Raw genomic sequence first — 17,848 nt, 5'->3', positions numbered from 1 at the left:
GGCGGGGGCCCTGCCCACCTGCCCACAGCCCCCCACCTGCACGTCACTCCAGGCCCCGCGTTCATCTCTGCCTGCTGAAGAGACTCTTGAAGGCGTTGTTGTAGTTCTTGTTAAATGCCGTGTAGATCAGGGGGTTGAAGAAGGAATTGGAGTAGCCGAGCCACAAGAATATGCTTTTCCAGATGGGGGGCAGGCTGCAGGCACAGAGGGGGCTGATGAGCTCCGCCAGGAAGAAGGGGATCCAGCACAGCACAAACACGCCAATGAGAATGCCCACCATCACGGCCGCCCGCTTCTCCTTCTGCTCCCGCCACGAGTCCCCGCTCATCTGAAAGGCCACCACTGGGCGACGCGCCCTGAACACCATCTCAGCCTCGTGAGGGGCCTCCTTCACCTTGGGACAAAGGAAATGTGCCGTTAACACCGAAAACCCAACACTGGATGCTAAAGCAACGTGGGGTGGCTCCCGTGCGGCCAACACCTCCCCCGCAGCCTCATTCAAGACCCATTTATCCATAATCCGTCACAAACGTTCGGTGAAAAGGTTCCTGAGACTGTAGGTTAAACTAAGCCCCGAAGGTTCTTCCGGGAGTGAGAGTGGCGGTCCCCACAATGTCAATATGATATAAAAAGAGAGGGAGGCAGTTAAGAGCGGGAGCCTCGTGTCAGACTCTGGCTGGAGTCCCAGCCCCACGGGCCATGTGTGAAGCTGGGTGACAAAAGTCCTCTCCCCGGTAAGGACACCATGGAGGTGAACTGGGAATGTGCTGGGTGTGCCATTCAATGCTCATGGAGTGGGCTGGGTCAGGGACTAGGACCCCAAATAGAACAGCCCTGATCCAGGCCAGGCACCAAGTTCGCAGCTGGAGAGGCAGCCTATAAACCTCAACATTGCAAGAAATTGTACAACTATGTGCTAGATGGATTCAATTCGGATTTGGGGGTACTTCTGTACTGCCTAGCTTTGGGGGCACCTGGGTGGCTCAGTCGGGTGAGCGTCCGACTCTTGGTTTCGGCTCAGGTCATGATCTCATGGTTCGTGGGTTCGAGCCCCGCATCAGGCTCTGCACTGACAGCAGGGCTCCTGCTTGGGATTTTTTTCTCCCTCTCTCTCTGCCCCTCCCTGGCTTGGTCTCTCTCTCTCTCTCTCTCTCTCTGTCCCTCTCAAAAAATAAATAAATAAGCATAAAAAGTTTTTAATTAAAAAAAAGACAGGGGCGCCTGGGTGGCTCAGTCAGTTGAGCGTCCGACTGCGGCTTAGGTCATGATCTCACAGTTCGTGGGTTCCAGCCCCGCCATCAGGCTGTGTGCTGACCGCTTGCTCAGAGCCTGGAGCCTGCTTCGGATTCTGTGTCTCCTTCTCTCTCTGCCCCTCCCCCGCTCACGCTTTGTCTCACTCTGTTTCTCAAATAAATAAATGTAAAAAAATTTTAAAAAAAAAGACAGCTGTAAATTCCTTTGTGGTAATAATTCACTACTCTTTAAGGAGTCCCCAGCACAATGTCCACCCTGTCACCCCCATCCTTTGGCTAACTCCTATTTACTTCTTGGGTCTCAGCTTAGAGGCCACCAACCCTCTCAGAGTGGCCTTTGTGACCCTCTAAACTCAATCACATTGTCCTCTTCCGTAGCAATTTGTGTGACTGTGGCTATTGTATCTGCCCCGCCCCCGCCCCAGTCCAAGCTCAACAAGGGCGGGGACTGTGTCTTCTAGGACTGTGTGCCACCTGCCTGGCAGCAGCCGCCGTGCCTGGCAGGTGCTCCGGGAAACAGCTGCTGCGTTAACGAGTGACCATGACAACAGAAGGGTCCACATCTGCATTTCCCTTCCTGCCCGGATGCTGCCAGCCATGGCCCACTGACACTGGGGGCACCCAGGGGCGGGAGGCTTGGGAGCAAGGGTTGCATCTAGCTTGGACACCGCTGGAAGCAGCTGTGGGGACAGCATCACGGCCGTGGAGCACAATACAGGGCCCACAGCCCATTCGCCGTCTGCTCTCACTGGGTTAGGATGGCCAAAGCCAAGTGCTGCAGGACCCCCCCGGGGGGCCTGACCCATGCAAACCTGGGACTCCACCCTGGGAACCACCTTCGAATTCAGTGTCTGCTGCTACTTCCCCCACCACCCCCAGCTCCTTTCGTGGGAAAATCACTACACTGGCCTGGAAAGAGATCACGAAGACGTGGACAAAGAGTCCTTGCCTTTGCCAGCGCCCACCTGGCTTCCTGCCCGCTGCCTGGAGAGAGACAATGACAAGGAAAGTGATGGCAGCATGGGAACAAACAGCATTTCCCCCTCCCCGCCCTGCGCCCCCAGAGCGGCCAGCCAGAACCCCTCTAATGAGCCTTTCCAAGGTTTGCCAGCCCTCCCATGGGCAGGTATGAGCCCCATGTCCCCACTCCTCTTCAGAAGAGGCGGTACTGATCGGCTGATTGCCTCTTGATGGACCATCAAGTCACCAGACAAGTCTGAGCCACAAAACGTGCCTTCCTGAAACCACCTCATGAATATTTAATAGTCTACTAGGGAGGGGATCATGTTATCAGAGCAGGAGCGGAAATGAGAGGTGATGCGTTTGTTTCTCTCCCATGGCGCTCCGCTCCATCCATAATAGGCACTTTTCCAGCCACTTCTCTGCTGACCTACGCGGCCTCCCAGGCACTGGAGTCCCTCCTCTGGGTAAGGCAAGTTCTAAGTCCTTGTTATGCTATTGAGGGAATGAAATGGGGTGAATTCAGTTCAAAGGGCTCCTGGGGGAAGAGAAACAGAAAAGGCAAGTTCACTGACCAAGGAGGTTTAAAATACCAGGCCTCCAGCACTGCGGCACGACGTGGCAGAACCCGAGTCTGTCCCGCCTCAGCATCTGTTCGCTAGAAGTAAGCTCACAGCTTTCCACCTGAGCCTGCTGCACTCTGTGCAGAGAGAGACAGAGAGAGAGGCTGGGAGACCCTGGAATCTTCCCAGAAACAGCTTCAAAGAAACGGAGTCAACCTGGGATGATCCTGGTTGGCGAGGGGACTGGGTAGCTTGGCTCTTCTCGTTTGAAATGAGATATCCAAAAGGGGCTAAGGGCAACTCTAGAGAAGTTACTCTAAGACAGACGCGATGCTAAATGCTTGTGACGGATAACTTTAATTCATTCTCACATCAGACTTTCGAGGTATTCATTACTATTATTATCTCCATTTTGGAGTTGAGAAAACACTCTGAGAAGTTACATGTCTTGTCCAAGGTCACCCAGTTGCTTCTTACAAGAGCTGGAAGTCAGACTTGAATATCTGGACCCAGAGACCACACTCTTAATCCCTATATGTTGTTCCTCGCGTTTAGTAAACGTGATTGCTCTGAATAGGTTCCAACAGAACCTATCTTAAGGATATTTATGCCTGGAAATGTTTTCAGAACGGACATGAAGGGCTTCCTGGTGATTTCTCTGGCCACCAGCTCTGGGGCTACCCCTGAGCTTCTCCATCTCTCCTCTTTGGTCTTCTCTCTCCTCAACCTCCTCACCCCAACTTCCCTCTACACCCCTGTCTGAAAACTGACCATCTGGGCTTTAGAGGCCTCTGACCTCTGGTTAGAAATCCGCTCATGTGCAGACAAGAATACGGGCTGGTTAAAGCATACAGTCAGTGGGTCCTGCTGAAAAAGGAAAGGTGCTCTCAATACACAGAAGTTTGGGCACGTCAAATGCCATGGCCAAGGCCACATGAGCAGGGCAAAATGCCAGACCTTCCCGGCTCTTGACGGTTGTCTGGTACGTGGCTAGGCGGTTCCACACACTGTCTTATTCAGTAATGACAGCGACCAGTAAGGAGGGGATGAGGAAACCGAGGCTCAGAGCAAGTTAGTGATTAGACAGGATTACCATCCGAGCCCCCACTTCTACATCTGTAACCGTGAAGAATCTTGTCTGTACTATAGGCCTAGTGTGAGGATCACAATGAGGCATGGTGCATAGTAGGACCTCATAAATGTCAGCCTCCTGTCCCCTTGTTCCTTCCTTCTCCTCTAATAAAAAAAAAAAAAAAAATTCTAGTGGGGCTCCTGGGTGGCTCAGTCGGTTAAGTGACTGACCAGCTCAGGGCATGATCTCACGGTTCATGGGATTGAGCCCCGAGTCGGGCTTTGTGCTGACAGCTCTGAGCCTGCTTCCAATTCTCTGTCCCCCCTCTCTCTTCCCATCCCCCACTCACATCCTGAGACTTCGGCTCAGGTTGTGATCTCATGGTCCGTGGGTTCGAGCCCCGCGTTGGGCTCAGTGCTGACAGCTCAGAGCCTGGAGCCTACTTTGGATTCTGTGTCTCCCTCTCTCTCTGTCCCTCATCTCTTTCTCTCAAAAATAAATTTTAAAAATTTTTTAAAAATTCCAGCTGCTGGGGCTCCTGGGTGGCTCAGTCGGTGGCTCTGCTTTGGATTCTCTCTTTCTCTCTCTCTCTCTGCCCCTCCCCTGCTCATGCTCTGTGTCTCTCTGTCTCTCAAAAACAAATTTTAAAATTTTTTAAAAATATTCCAGCTGCCACAGAAAGAACCCACAAACATTTTTCATCCTCTAATGTTGTTAACTCAACATCCTAACAAGGAACAGGAGAGGAAAGCAGAAAGAAGCATTGTCCAAATCATTTGTGGAACAAACACCAATTGGTGCTGTGACCCCACGGGTAGGACGAGTCTCCATGAGGCAGGTGTCGGGGCGGCCACGCTAATCCCAGTGGTGAATCAAGGCCTACGGCCTCTGAGCGAGGAGAGAGGGCATAGAGAGTTTCCTGGTTTGGGCTGAATGCACCCCGGATCGTAAGTGGAACCCCCTGTTTCTAACCAGAGCTCGGCAGGTCAGGACCGAGAATGCCTGGGGCTCCAGTCTCTCTGCCCCGGGGTCCATGGGGCGCACCAAGCTCCCCACTGCATTTCCCAAAGGCACGCCAAGGACATGACTAGCCAAAATAGCCCCTCAACGTGAACAGAAACTGTCTAGCTTGTCTGACAACATAGAGCAGCAAATGTTCTCAGCTGCTTCTCTGGTGGAAAAAAAAAAAGAAGAAAGAAAGAAAAAGAAGAAAAGAAAGAAAGAAAGAAAGAAAGAGAAAAAGAAAGAAGAAAGAAAGAAAGAAAAGAAAGAAGGAAGAAAGAAAGAAAAGAAAGAAGGAAGAAAGAAAAGAAAGAAAGAAAGAAAGAAAGAAAGAAAGAAGAAAGAAAGAAGGAAGGAAAGAGAAAAAGAAAGAAAGAAAAGAAGGAAGAAAGAAAGAAAGAAAGAAAGAAAGAAGGAGAGAGAAAGAAAGAAGAAAGAAAGAAAGAAAGAAAGAAAGAAAGAAGAAAGAAGGAAGGAGAGAAAAAGAAAGAAGGAAGAAAGAAAGAGAAAGAAAGAAAAGAAGGAAGGAAGGAAGAAAGAAAGAAAGGAGGAAGGAAGGAAGGAAGGAAGGAAGGAAGGAAGGAAAGAGAGAGAAAGAAGAAAGAAAGAAAGAAAGAAAGAAAGAGAAATTAAGGAAGTTTTCTTGTTAAAAATAAATAAATAAAAGCAGAGCATGCTAGGCTTGAAAAAAATAACTTTTCCTTCAGTGTAATTCTATTTGTAACGGAGTATAGTTTTGCTGAGCTCTTGGGTGTGACCATAACAGAAGGTACAACTGCTATCATTCTTGTTTTTGGAGAACGTGGATTTTTGTGGAGAGGTTGGTCACTGTGGTTTGGCTAAGGATCCACTGGAGTTCATGCTGAGAAGAGGAATATAGCTCTGTTTTCAGCTCTAATATCATCTGATCTGAAGTCATCCTCTCTTTACGAGTGGATGCCAATGGAAGGGCCTCTGTTGAGGCAAGAGTTCACCCCTGAAATCCTTGGGACCCCAGGACAGAGAGGCCTGGAATGGTGGGGTGGGGAGGAGGGAAGGGGTAGAGGGAGAAATGGAGAGAAGGGAGGTTTTGCCTTTTGCACATGTATTGTCAACCCTCAGTGTTCCGATGCACCCCCCTGGGGGCCACACCCTGATGACTACAGCCCTGCCTCAGAGAGTCACAGTTCCCACTGCACTGTGGGTTCCATCCCTCAAGAGGGCCAGCTGGGAGCAAGGCTCAGTATCACTCTTCAGAGATGGGCTTCAGGGAGCGCCCTATGCAAATGGCTGACTAAGCACCTACGTACCTTTCTGGGCAGCAAGTCCAAAGCTTTCTTGAATTTTCAAGTCATCTGTGACCTACCAGAAGGTTAAGAACCATGGAGTTCTGATCTCAGTGTTCCACTGAGAAGCTCAACCTTCTCCAGGAACTACACGGATTTAAGAAGCAGCTCATTGCAAGGTCATTGGTGAAGACACACGGTGCCTGCACCATATTCGCCTATGCCCCCTTCATTTCTCCTTCTCCCCCTGCACTCTTCCTCAATGATCCAATCAGAGAGAAAAGAGAAACGGAAGTAGAGGTGCAGAGATAGAATGAACGTGATGATGTAAGGAGAACAAAGGAGAAGTTTATAGAAAGGGGAAGGCCAGCGACATTTCTAAAGGGGTCTAGAAAATGCTCCCTGGCAATTCCAAGTATTTCTGAAAACAGACTATTAGGTACCCATCTTAAAGGAATCAAACCATAAACCAGATTTTTGATTACCACTGATACGATTTGATTCATAAAATGTACTTTCCTAAAGTTAAAATAATCTTGCAGTCTGGAATGGAATGTGTTTGAGCCCACAAGTTCTTTTAATAGACAGAGTCAGAATGAGGGCGATGTCCTCTTCCCGGACCCGAGCTCTGACAAGAGCAAAAGCCCACCAGCAGCTTAGTCTTTGGGATGGTCTGGTGACAACTAAACATTGGACAAAGGACAAAAACAAAAGGGGCTCTGTGCAGATTTCAGTCACTCAAGGTTCGCGTACTGTATGCTTACAGCACACAGACCTGCTTATATTAATATAGACAATTAGCTTAGAGAGGCAAATATTTTATAATATAACATTAGCTAACACTCAGATCCAAGTTGTCATAAACCCCGCAGCTCAACACTACACATTTATTTCGCCCTTTGCTGTTTACAAAGTGCTTTCCCCTTTATTATCCAGTCTCTCAGGACCATTGTATTCTGGACAGACTTCTAGCAGAGCACCTATAAGAGTTTATTCACTTTTTAATGCTATGGTTGTAGTCTACTAACATTAACCCCTGGAGAAGAGAGGTCTTGCTTGCGCATTCCTTGAACCTTCGGAAGCTACCGCACTGCCTGATATATAGGTCAGCAATAGTCAATCAAGTAATTTTGAGCACCATCTGTGTGGTGCTCAATTACACAGATGGTGGTGGTTTTAAAATCTGTCCACAAGTTTCCTGACACTTCTCCAAAGGTAGAGCTTAATTCCCCTTCCGTTGAGTGTGGGCTGGAGTTGGCGACTCACTTCTAGTAAATAGAATATACGGGAAGTGATTGCCTGTAACTTCTGAGACTAGCTCATAAAAGGCATTGCAGTATCTTCCTTGCTGAGCTTTCTTGGAATAGGGGAAGCCAGCCACCATGTTGTGACAACACTCAGGCAGCCTTATGGACACCTCCTGCTAACAGCCATGTGAGTCAGCCATCTTGGAAGGAGAGTCTCCAGCCCCGGTCAACCCTTCGAATGACTTCTGCCCCATCTGACATCTAGGCCACAACCACAAGAGCCCTTCAGTACAGAAGGTCGAAGCCATTCCCAAGCCTGACCCACAGAAACGGTGAGTTAATACATGTTTGTTGTTTTACACTCCTGATACATGTTTGTTGGGCTATGTTACTCCAGCAAAAAGTAACTCTTCTGCCTAGGATGGTGAGTAATAGAAGTAAAGAGGACTAAGATAAGAATTCATTGTTTATAACTTACAGGGGGAATTTAAAAAAATAATAACAAAGATAATACAGCAGCTGTCATGGATGGTTTACCATTTTCAATACTCCATATACACCATTATCTCATTTACTCTTCACAAGAATATTATGAGGCAGGCAGCAGTATTTCCTTTTTACCTATGGGGAAATACAGCCTTAGATTAAGTCACTCAGATGAAGTGCTAATAAGTCACACACAAAGAACTGAAAATCAGGTCGCCTTGCTTCCAAATCCCATGCTCTGAACCACTGTGCACCGTCTCCCACCGCGTGTTTATTGACTGAATGAGTGAAAGGTATCACCCAGGGTGGCGTTATCACATCCCTGAGCCTCAGCCATCTTTGCCTCTGTGGGCCCTTCCCCCATTAAGAAGTATTAAAAATTATATTTTATGACTATATTATTAGAAAGACTAACATAATCGAGGCTGGACACATTATTATATATTCATTGCTGCGATATTCATTGTCCCCGTAATTTTAAGGAAATTAGAAGTAAACCAGTTCCGTGGGCCCCGAAAAGTATGGTGCCTCCGGGTGGTGTGCCTACTTTGCCTAATGAACAATTAGACCCTGGTATCAACTTGTATACAACAATCAAACAATTGAAAAGAAAAAAACTTCTTTTTATAGAATTTGTTTATAGAATTTTATTTATTTTGAGAGCGAGAGTGGAGGAGGGACAGAGAGAGAGGGAGAGAGGGGGAGAGAGAGAGAGAGAGAGAGAGAGAGAGAGAGAGAGAATCTCAAGCAGGTTCCACTCTGTCAGTGCAGAGCTCCATGCAAGGCTCAAACCCAGAAGCTGTGAGATCATGACCTGAGCTGAGATCAAGAGTCGGAGGCTTAACCGACTGAGCCACCCGGGTTCCCTGAAAAAAAGAAAAACTTTTTGATGTCACATGTTGAAAGGCAGATAAATAATCCCCATTGATTCTGCTTTTTTTCTCCTAAATAGAAAGGGCACAGGGCAGTAGGAAACGATCACAACGCATGGGGGTTGCTCTGTGGGGAGCAGAATATACTGTGTATGCGGTGCTCAGTCTAGAAAGCGGAAAGCAAGGATGTCAGGGTAGGAATGAAGCCTGCCTCCTGAGAGAAGCCGGAAGTGCCTCTGCTCAGCTGTTCTGGAACGAACAGAGTCCCGTGCACAGTTTTGAGACGCTGCTCCCATACCCCACCTTGACTGGGATACGACTGCCTCATTCCTATGAAGGTGAGATGCCATGGGCAGTGGGGCAGCGCTTGGCAGTTAAGTGCCCAGAGGGGCACGGAGGAATAACAAAGTAAAGAACGGTGACTTGAGGTCTGCGACCAGCCTCAGCTTCTCAACTCCATAACTCTGTGGTCTTAGATGACCTAACTTTGTGGCAGCTGAGTTTTATCAACTGGAAGCTGAGGGCTGGTGGCAAAGATAGCTCTCACCAGATATCCCTAGGCTCCCCTGGATTTCACAGCCAGTGGACCGATAACAGAACCCACACGTGTCCACTTGAGGGTAAGGCGAGTAAAGCTGCTGTATTTCCATATATCTCTTCCCCTCTCACAGCCACCTTGGAAGCCGCCGACAGAGACTTTAGGCCAACCTGGCTGGGCCATGATGAAGAAGATGAATAGAAAGCATGCTTAAATAAGAAGATGAAGAGAAAGCATCAAAACAGTGTCCAGAAGAGGGGACTGACTTAATAACCACTGGTTTCTGTCTCTACTGTCAAAAACTGCATTTGTTCCCTCAAAGAATTAAGTCACTGCCCAGGAACTGTGGCTTGGCCCTTTCTGGTAATATTTCAATGTTGGGACCGGGCCACAGAATTCCAAAGAAGAGGAGGGATGTACACAGCCCTGTTACCAGAGGCCCTCCGCCTTCCTGAGTGCCTCTATCACCCACAGAAATCAGTACTGACATGTCGGAGTGCAGGAAATGGCAGGTGATGGGGGTGGGGAAGGTAGAGAGAGAGTATTCCTGGCATATTATTTTAAATTTCTGTTTGGGGGTCTTAATACTAGAAAGCTTGCTCAGCAGCATTTCCCAGGCATTTGCGTGAGGGCTGGCTGAAGCCTAAAGACGCAGGCCGCTCTCCAACACCCTCACATCTACAATCTCAGCATCACAGGACTCAAGACCCCCAGGCCTGGCCTAGACTGATACCAGAGAACTTGCAGCACCCAAAGCAGGGAACTGGGTTGGCAGGGGGCCCACTGCAAGTGGAAAATCACAATACTTCGCCCTGCCCCCCAGAGCTCCTCCTCCCCACCCACAGGCCACCCCGGATTGGCCAGGCTCCTGTTCACTCACTTCTTCTCGGTATCACCTGCTGGAACCGGGTCTGTCAAAAATAAACACCAAACCCCGGCTTGGCAAGCCTTTCTGGCGTCCATTTCACCATGATTTCTCTAGGTGCACGTTGGATTAATGTAGCTATTAAAAGTCAGCCCTACCTCGCAATCAGACAGAAAAGCTATAATCACCCCAGGCATTTCCAAAGGACCTTTCAAAGAACATCATTAATTCTGAATAAAGCTCTCCCCTACCAACACTTTCCAATTATAGTCTTGACATTCCTATTTTATGCTACAAAATCTCTCTGCCATTTAATGAAGAGGGGGAAAAAAAAAGCCTGCTTTTTAAAACACATATGTTTGAGTAGCCTACGTATCTGAGTTAACTTTCCAAAATTAAAACACAACTAACAATAGAAAACTCACTGTCCCTTTCCTCTGCCCCACCCCCATCGGCAGTCCTTCCTTGGCCATAGGCAGTAGCCCTCCCCCCACCCCACCCTCCCCCTCCACTATCCATGGTTTCAGCTTTCTGAAGTTTCAGTTATCTGAGATCAACCACAGTCTGGAAGCAGATGACCCTCTTGATTTATCCGGGTCAACAGGAGCCTAACACTATGTCACAATGCCTGCATCATCATTTCACTTCACCCCATCTGGTAGCCATTTTACCATCTCACATCATCACAAGAGGAAGGATGGGGTATAGTAAAATATTCGGAGAGAGAGGCTGCATTCACACAGCTTTTATTTTTATAATGTTATAATGTTCTATTTTATTATTATATAATTAAATAATATTATTATATAATCTTATGGGGCACCTGGGTGGCTAGTCGATTAAGCATCAGACTTAAGCTCAGGTCATGATCTCGGGGTCAGTGAGTTCAAGCCCCAGGTGGGGCTTCCTGCTGACAGCTCAGAGCCTGGAGTCTGCTTCAGATTCTGTGTCTCCCTCTCTCTCTGCCCCTCCCCTGCTCATGCGCGCGCGCACGCGCTCTCTCTCTCTCTCTCTCTCTCTCTCTCAAAAGATAATCAACATTAAAAAAAATTTTAGGTGTGCCTGGGTGGCTCAGTGGGTTAAGTGTCTGACTTCGGCTCAGGTCATGATCTCACGGTTTGTGAATTTGAACGCGGTGTTGGGTTCTGTGCTGCCAGCTCAGATCCTGGAGCCTGCTTCAGATTCTGTGTCTCTCTCTCTCTCTCTCTCTCTCTCTCTGCTCTCCCCCTCACCCCCCCCCCCCTCGCTTGGGTGTGCATGCACTCTCTCTTTTGAGAAATGTTAAAAAAAAAATGTAGGTATGTTGCTATCCCTGTGCCTAGTTTATAAATTAAAATCTATCTTAGGCATGTATAGGAAAAGACCAGTATACATGGTTCAGTGCTATCCAAGGTTTCAGGCATCCATGGGGGGCCTGAAAGGTATCCAAGCGGGGCGGGGTGGGGGGAGGGCTTGGAAGGTATCCCTGTGGACAAAGGGCAACCACTCTATTGTATTTGGGGAGGGGCAGTAAGTCCTGTTTTTATTCTCCAGGACTTTGAGCCTGCCCCACCCCCCACCCCTTAACAGGGAAAGTCTGGGGCTTGCAGGGTGAGGAGGGAGCTGACTCTACTAGATCCCAGCCCAAAGGCAGAAAGGTCCAACTTTAACTACAAGCAGAGAAGTTCTGCCAAATGCACAGCCCTGCATCTCATTCATTTCCAGGTCCTGCCCAGTGCACACGGCCTGGCCGGGCGTCGTTGATCTCTATTCTGCCGCCCCGTGTGCCTGGCGCCTCACGTTCTTCATCTCATGTGATCCTTTCTCACCATGAAGTAGGAATGAACTTGTTTAAAGGTATGGGAAAGAGGCCCACAGACATTAAGGAACCGCCCCCCAGTGTCCCAGCTGGGGTTTGAACTCACGGTTCTATGTTGTTCCGAAGTCACTAGAGGAAAGCACTGAGGTTGGGGTAGTGAAAGGAAAGCGACGCTTGAGTTCTGTTTTACGCTCACTTCCCTCTTTGGCAGGGAGCTGGCTGATAGAGTTGGAGATTTAGTGTCTGGACTTCAGAGCACGGACCAGGGTGTGGTGGGGACGAAACATACAGGAATGTGCTCATCTGCGGGACGCAGATTTCCAGCCCGCCGCAGTCCCGCTCTGTTTAGTCGGGACCGGGAAGCTGGCGGCTGCACGATTCACGCGGACACAGTCACTCCCCCGGAAAGCACCCGAGGGCGCGGCCGATCGGTGTGCCCTCACTACTGCCCCGACACGCTGCCCCTGTGAGCCCCGCTCAGCTTCGTGGATTAGCGGTGGGAGCGCCCCCGCCAGCCCCAGTGTGCGGGTGGGGGAACCCCTTCCCCCGCGCGTCAGGTCCGCAGGTGGCCAAGCGGTGCGCGCCTGGGGCAGGCGATGCGCCCCTCCGCGCGCGCGCCAGGAGAGCAGATGGCAAACTCCCTGTGCGCTCCAGGTGCGCTGGCGGCCAGTCTCCCGGCGCGCGCCCCAAGTGTGCAAGCTTCCGCCGCCAACTCTCCCCGTAGCCGAGCTGCCTCCCCACCCAGCGACCCCCTCCTCCAGCCCCCCCGTACCGCAGCACGCTCGCTCCTCACCTGCACCGTGGCCGGCAGCGGCAGCACAGCCCCGCGGCGGCGGCCGAAACGGAACTTGGCCGCCTTGTAGATCTTCCAGTAGACGAAGAGCACCACGCCAAGCGGCAGGTAGAAGGCACCGCAGGTGGAGAAGACGGCGTAGGAGGGTTCCTGGCTCACCTGGCAGCGCTGGCGCCGTGGGTCGTACGCCTCGCCCCAGCCAAAGAGCAGCGGCGCCAGGGCGATGAGCGCCGAGAGCGCCCAGGTGAGCGCGATCATGAGCGCGGAGGCGCGGCGGCGGGTGCGCAGCGTGTACTGCAGGTGGCGCGTGATGGTCCAGTAGCGGTCCAGGGCGATGGCAGCCACGTTCCAGATGCTGGCGGTGCAGCACAGCACGTCGAAGGAGATCCACACGTGGCACAGGCTCCGGCCCAGCAGCCAACGTCGCCCGGCCGACAGCTCGCTCACCAGGCTCAGGGGCATCACCAGCGCGGCCACGAGTACGTCCGACACGGCCGTCGAGGCCACCAAGTTATGAGGCACACGATGGAAGGCGCGGACGCGCAGGATGGTGACCAGAACCAGCAGGTTCCACAGGAAAGTGGCCGCGATCAGCAGCACCAGCAGCGTCACCACCAGCACCGTGAAGACGGAGAAAGGTGGCTCGCGGCCGGGCAGGGCGGCCCCGCCTGGGGTCGACCCGATGACCCCGCCGGGGCTTGGGCTGAAGCTGCCGGCCTCGGATCCCAGGGGCAGGGAGACGCCGGTGGCGGCCACCGTAAGGTTAGCTTCTTCCATGGCGCGCGGCGCGCGGGATCCTGGTTTCCCGGCAGGGGACACACGCGCGCGGCCCGGGGCTCGGTGTGGACCGGGCGGGTGGGGGCGTGGAAGGGGTCGCCGCGTGCCCTGGGAGGACAGAGCGGGGTCCAGGTCGCCCCACCCTGTCCCTCTTTGGGCCGCAGCTCACGCTTTGGCTCCTCTGCCGGGAGCCCTCGTGGACCTCTTTTCCAGTGGAAGAAAAAAGAGTAGGACCCCTCTGGAGTCCAGCTCAGCTCGGCGCGCCAGTCCCTCCCACCTCTCTGCGCCGTCCCCGGGGCAACGGGCTGTCACAGGGCTGGGAATCCGGGAGCGCCGCGGAATGTCCGCGCGCAGGGGCGGGTTTGGAGAGTTGCCCCCTCCCGCAGCCGGCCGCGGCAGGAGCCTGGCTGCAACCGGGTGGGCGGGTGGGGGTGGCCTGAGGACCCGCCAGCACCAGCCAGGCCTTCACGCAGCCCCACCGACTCCCACCTCCCCCCCCCCCCCAACTCCTCCGCCGGGCGGGGAGAACCCTAACTGCGGTTGTCTCCGGAGAAGGTTCATGATCGCGCAGCAATGCCGTAGCCACCACCTTCTCGGATCCCTGGGATCCGAGAGACAGAGAGACAGTGGCGCCCACCCTCTCTCCTGGAGAGGAGTTCTGGTTTCCTCCAATGACGATCCTACGATCCTACGTATACCTGAACTAGGTACCGAGGTACAGACAACAGCAAGCCCCTAAGCCGGCTCCACTCCGAGCACTTCTGACCGGCAGGGGCTTCACGGTGCCTTGAGAAGTTCACTCCGGGAAGAAAGGACGCTGCTTCTAGGCAGTTTGGCAGGGGCCCCCAAGGGGAGCGTTTGCAACCTGTCCCCTGACCCCAACCCTGCCCACCAACACCTGTCCGCCGGCCCCAACCCTGCCGCCATATCCCTGTTTGTCCTTCCCTCCCTGCCCTTTGCAGTTGCTGACATCCCTGGCCACACTCTATGTCTTCCAGGCTAAGGCTGGGGTTATTTTTGTTGACCTGTGAGCAAAGGTAGACACCAATTAGAAAGGTGAAATCACCCTAACCTTCCACCCCACCCCGCCACCCCCATTTTCAGTCTCATGCTTTTGAATAATAGTTCAACAATAATTAAATCGACCCAGTGCCGGCACTACTTCTGTGCCCGGGAATCAAAACAGGAACACAGAGCCCAAACGGCCCCTTTTCTTTTCACCGCGGCAGAGGGACAGTCACCCACCGGCTTCTTTCTGACACCTGAGGAACAGCCTCAGGCTAAGCAGGGTGCTCAGAACAGCCAGAGTGGGCACGGCACTGAGTCAGCTCCCAGAGAGAGACTTTCTGGAAAAGTCCCCTGAGACCGTAGCAGGTGGAAGGGGTTTCTTCCCGTGAGCGGTCCACTCCTGGCACCTGGGGCAATCTTTGGGGATCTGGACCCAGCAGGGAGGACATCCCAAGAACGTTCTTTTCCTCTGCTCTCCCTTCTTCATCCATTCACTTTGTAGATGCTCTCTGCTGTCTGCATACCCTGCCTGGTGGTTCTTGCTTACATACTCAGACTTGATAGCACACTCCTAGGGCATAAAAAGCAACAGGCAAGGAAGTCAAAAACACTTACAGGCAGGGGCACCTGGGTGGCTCAGTCGGTTGGGCATCCGACTTCGGCTTGGGCCATGATCTGGTGGTTTGTGAGTTCAAGCCCCACGTCAGGCTCTGTGTTGACAGCTCAGAACCTGCAGCCTGCTTTGGATTCTATGTCTCTGTCTCTCCCTGCTCATTCTCTCTCTCTCTCTCAAAAATAAACATAAAAAATTTTTTTTAAATACAGGCATAAGTGTCAAGTGATCGATAAAATGATCAGAAATGGACTGTTCAGTGACCGCAGAGACAGAGGATGCTGGGGTCAGAGACAAGGCTTTGCACTTACTGAAGCGCAGGGAAGGGGTGTGGATATTGGACAAGATGAACGGAAGGTTGGACCTGGCAGGGGCGTGAAAGTCTGGGGTCAAGGGGACAGATATGCAGCTGTAAATGACAAGGAGCAGGGTTTGCATGTGGCCATGGAAAAAGCTGGATGCTGGGCGGTTTTGGGACAGTGCCCATGATGAGCAGAAAACGGGGATGGGCCTTTGAAATACTTTCACGATAGTCTCCCCCTTCTATTGGACAAGAGTGTAACCAGAGCAAAGACTATCAAAAATGTAAAAGCATCCGTATTGCAGCAGTCAGATGCTTGACTTGCTGTTATTCTCTTACCTTTGCGCCTACCTGCATGCGTGTTTTATTAAACCTAAAATCAATTTCTTATTTGGCAGAGTTCGCTTAACGCTCTTCATGTTGCTAGATATTCTCTTCGTAGCTGTACTTTTTATACTGTGCCGTTTATTACTTGAGAGACTTTGAGCAACTGAGGCTCTGTTTCCTCATTTCCAAACCAAGGCGAATTATGCCTGTCAGGCGAGTATTAAAGAACTACAGGTAGGGGCGCCTGGGTGGCTCAGCCGGCTTCCCGCTCAGGTCACAGTCTCAGGGTTCTTGAGCTTGAGCCCCAGTTTGGACTCCACACTGACAGTGAGGAGCCTGCTTGAGATTCTCTCTCCCTCTCTCTGTCCCTCCCTTGCTCTCTCGCTCTCTCTCTCTCTCTCTCTCTCTGTCTCTCTCTCTCCCTCCCTTTCTCTCCAGATTAATAAACTTTAAAAACTTTTCAAATAATAATAATAATAATAAAAGAACTACAGTTAGAGGAAGCTGTACAGCACTGGCTTGAGTCAGGGTTCAATACAGGGTCACTGTTGCTACTGTTTCACTCTGAGTTTAACCTTCCATTCCCTTCTCTTGTGATCTCTTGCTGTGGATCGGTGTTTTTACAGTTGTGATCCCTTGAATATTTGCAACAAGAAAACTCGTCCACATAGTTTATTTCACTTGATCCTGCCCGCACCCCTTTAGGCCTCATTCCCATCTGCAGTTGGAGAACAGAGAGGTCTGTGGTCTTAACCTGCTGCCTCCCAGCTGGGACTCAGCTCTTCTGACTCCCTGCCCCTCCTGCCCCCGTGTCCGTGACGCCAGGCTGCCCTCCGTACACGGGACTGGGGTCCAGTCTGATTATTTTCCTTTAACTCTTTTATGAAATTTTTGTTTTTGTTTTAGAGAAAGAACGCATGAGCACGAGACGGGGAGGGGCAGAGGGAGAGAGAATCTTAAGCAGCCTCCACGCTCAGCACCAGGACAGAGCCAGACTCTGGGCTCGATCCCGTCACCGCGAGATCATGACCTGAGCCGAAATCAGGAGTCTGACGCTCCACCGAACGAGCCACCCAGGCACCCCTAAATATTGTTTTATATAAAAAGTCTGTGTTAGAAAAGGTGCCCCTCAAACATATTTCAAAGTTACTTTCTCACTTTGGTTTCAAGCAGAGGGAACACCTTTCGAGAGAGGGACAGAGTGTAGACCTGATGGTCAGGGGAGGCCAGAGAGTGATATGGGTGCAGAGACCAGGATGGAGTGAGTGAATGAGCCTCGCCTAAGGGAAGAGCATCCCAGGGAGCAGGAACAGCACACCCACCAAAGCCCTGAGAAGAAATATGTTTGAGAGGCACCTGGGTGGCTCAGTCGGTTGATTTCTGCTCGGGTCATGACCCCAAGGTTGTGAGATCGAGCCCCGCCTCAGGCTCTGAGCTGGGCACAGAGCCTGCGTAGGATTCTCTCTCTCTCCCTCTCTCACACACCTTCTCTCTCTCTCTCTAAAATAATAATAAAAAAAGAAACTTAAAAAAAAAGAAATATGTTTAAGGAACGTAAAGCTTTAACCACACACAGGAACACCCTTTCTGATTAAGAAAATAAACAAAAGGAGAAAGAAATGAGCCACAAAGAATCAAAATATCACTTCAGGCAGGAACGAGCCTTATAATTTAAAAAAGAGATTCTAGATATCCTAATTTTACCTTTTGAATAAAGATATAAAAAATAAACTAAGTGCCTTCACATGTTGCGTTGTTAATAGCAGAGGCCTTTTCTTGGCAGTGAATAAATCTAATTTACGGAAAGCTAAATCAAAAAATAAAGCATTCTCTAGCTCACTGTTCTGCTTTGTCCTCACCACACTTCATGAATTGACATCATGTTGTGTATTTCGGCGCTTTTTGTTACCTGCCTTCCCCAGAAAAATGTTAAGTTCCTCCAATGCAGGGCAGCGTCTCACTGCTGTATCTTAACTTCTGGTTCTGCGCACGCACCTAGAAGGTGATTGGATGCATTTGAAAGGATGTCTTGAACGAATGAAGGAGGCGTTGTTGGGACAGGTGATCCACGGGCCCTGAGCGCCCCACCCCGTTCTGGTAGGACGCGC

General features: G+C 51.0%; 1 protein-coding gene across 1 annotated transcript; it reads right to left on the bottom strand.

The window, feature by feature from the left end:
• Positions 1-61: 61 nt before the first annotated feature.
• Positions 62-13,491, bottom strand: LOC125173864 (5-hydroxytryptamine receptor 5B). The gene is made up of 2 exons (XM_047873480.1): positions 12,715-13,491; positions 62-394 (listed from the first exon to the last, which is right to left on the bottom strand). Exons 1-2 carry the CDS (start codon positions 13,489-13,491, stop codon positions 62-64), a joined length of 1,110 nt encoding a protein of 369 aa, XP_047729436.1.
• Positions 13,492-17,848: the final 4,357 nt, after the last annotated feature.

Source organism: Prionailurus viverrinus, chromosome C1 (assembly GCF_022837055.1).
Source record: "Prionailurus viverrinus isolate Anna chromosome C1, UM_Priviv_1.0, whole genome shotgun sequence".
In the NCBI taxonomy this organism is placed as follows: domain Eukaryota; kingdom Metazoa; phylum Chordata; class Mammalia; order Carnivora; family Felidae; genus Prionailurus; species Prionailurus viverrinus.
Note: the sequence above shows the minus strand (reverse complement) of the source record. Positions and strands in the feature narration are given on the sequence as shown.

Coding starts and splice junctions, on each gene's coding strand:
- LOC125173864 (XM_047873480.1), bottom strand. CDS start 13,491: ATGGAAGAAGCTAACCTTACGGTGGCCGCCACCGGCGTCTCCCTGCCC. Junction 395..12,714: donor CGCTGCCGGCCACGGTGCAG/GTGAGGAGCGAG, acceptor CTTTGTCCCAAG/GTGAAGGAGGCCCCTCACGA.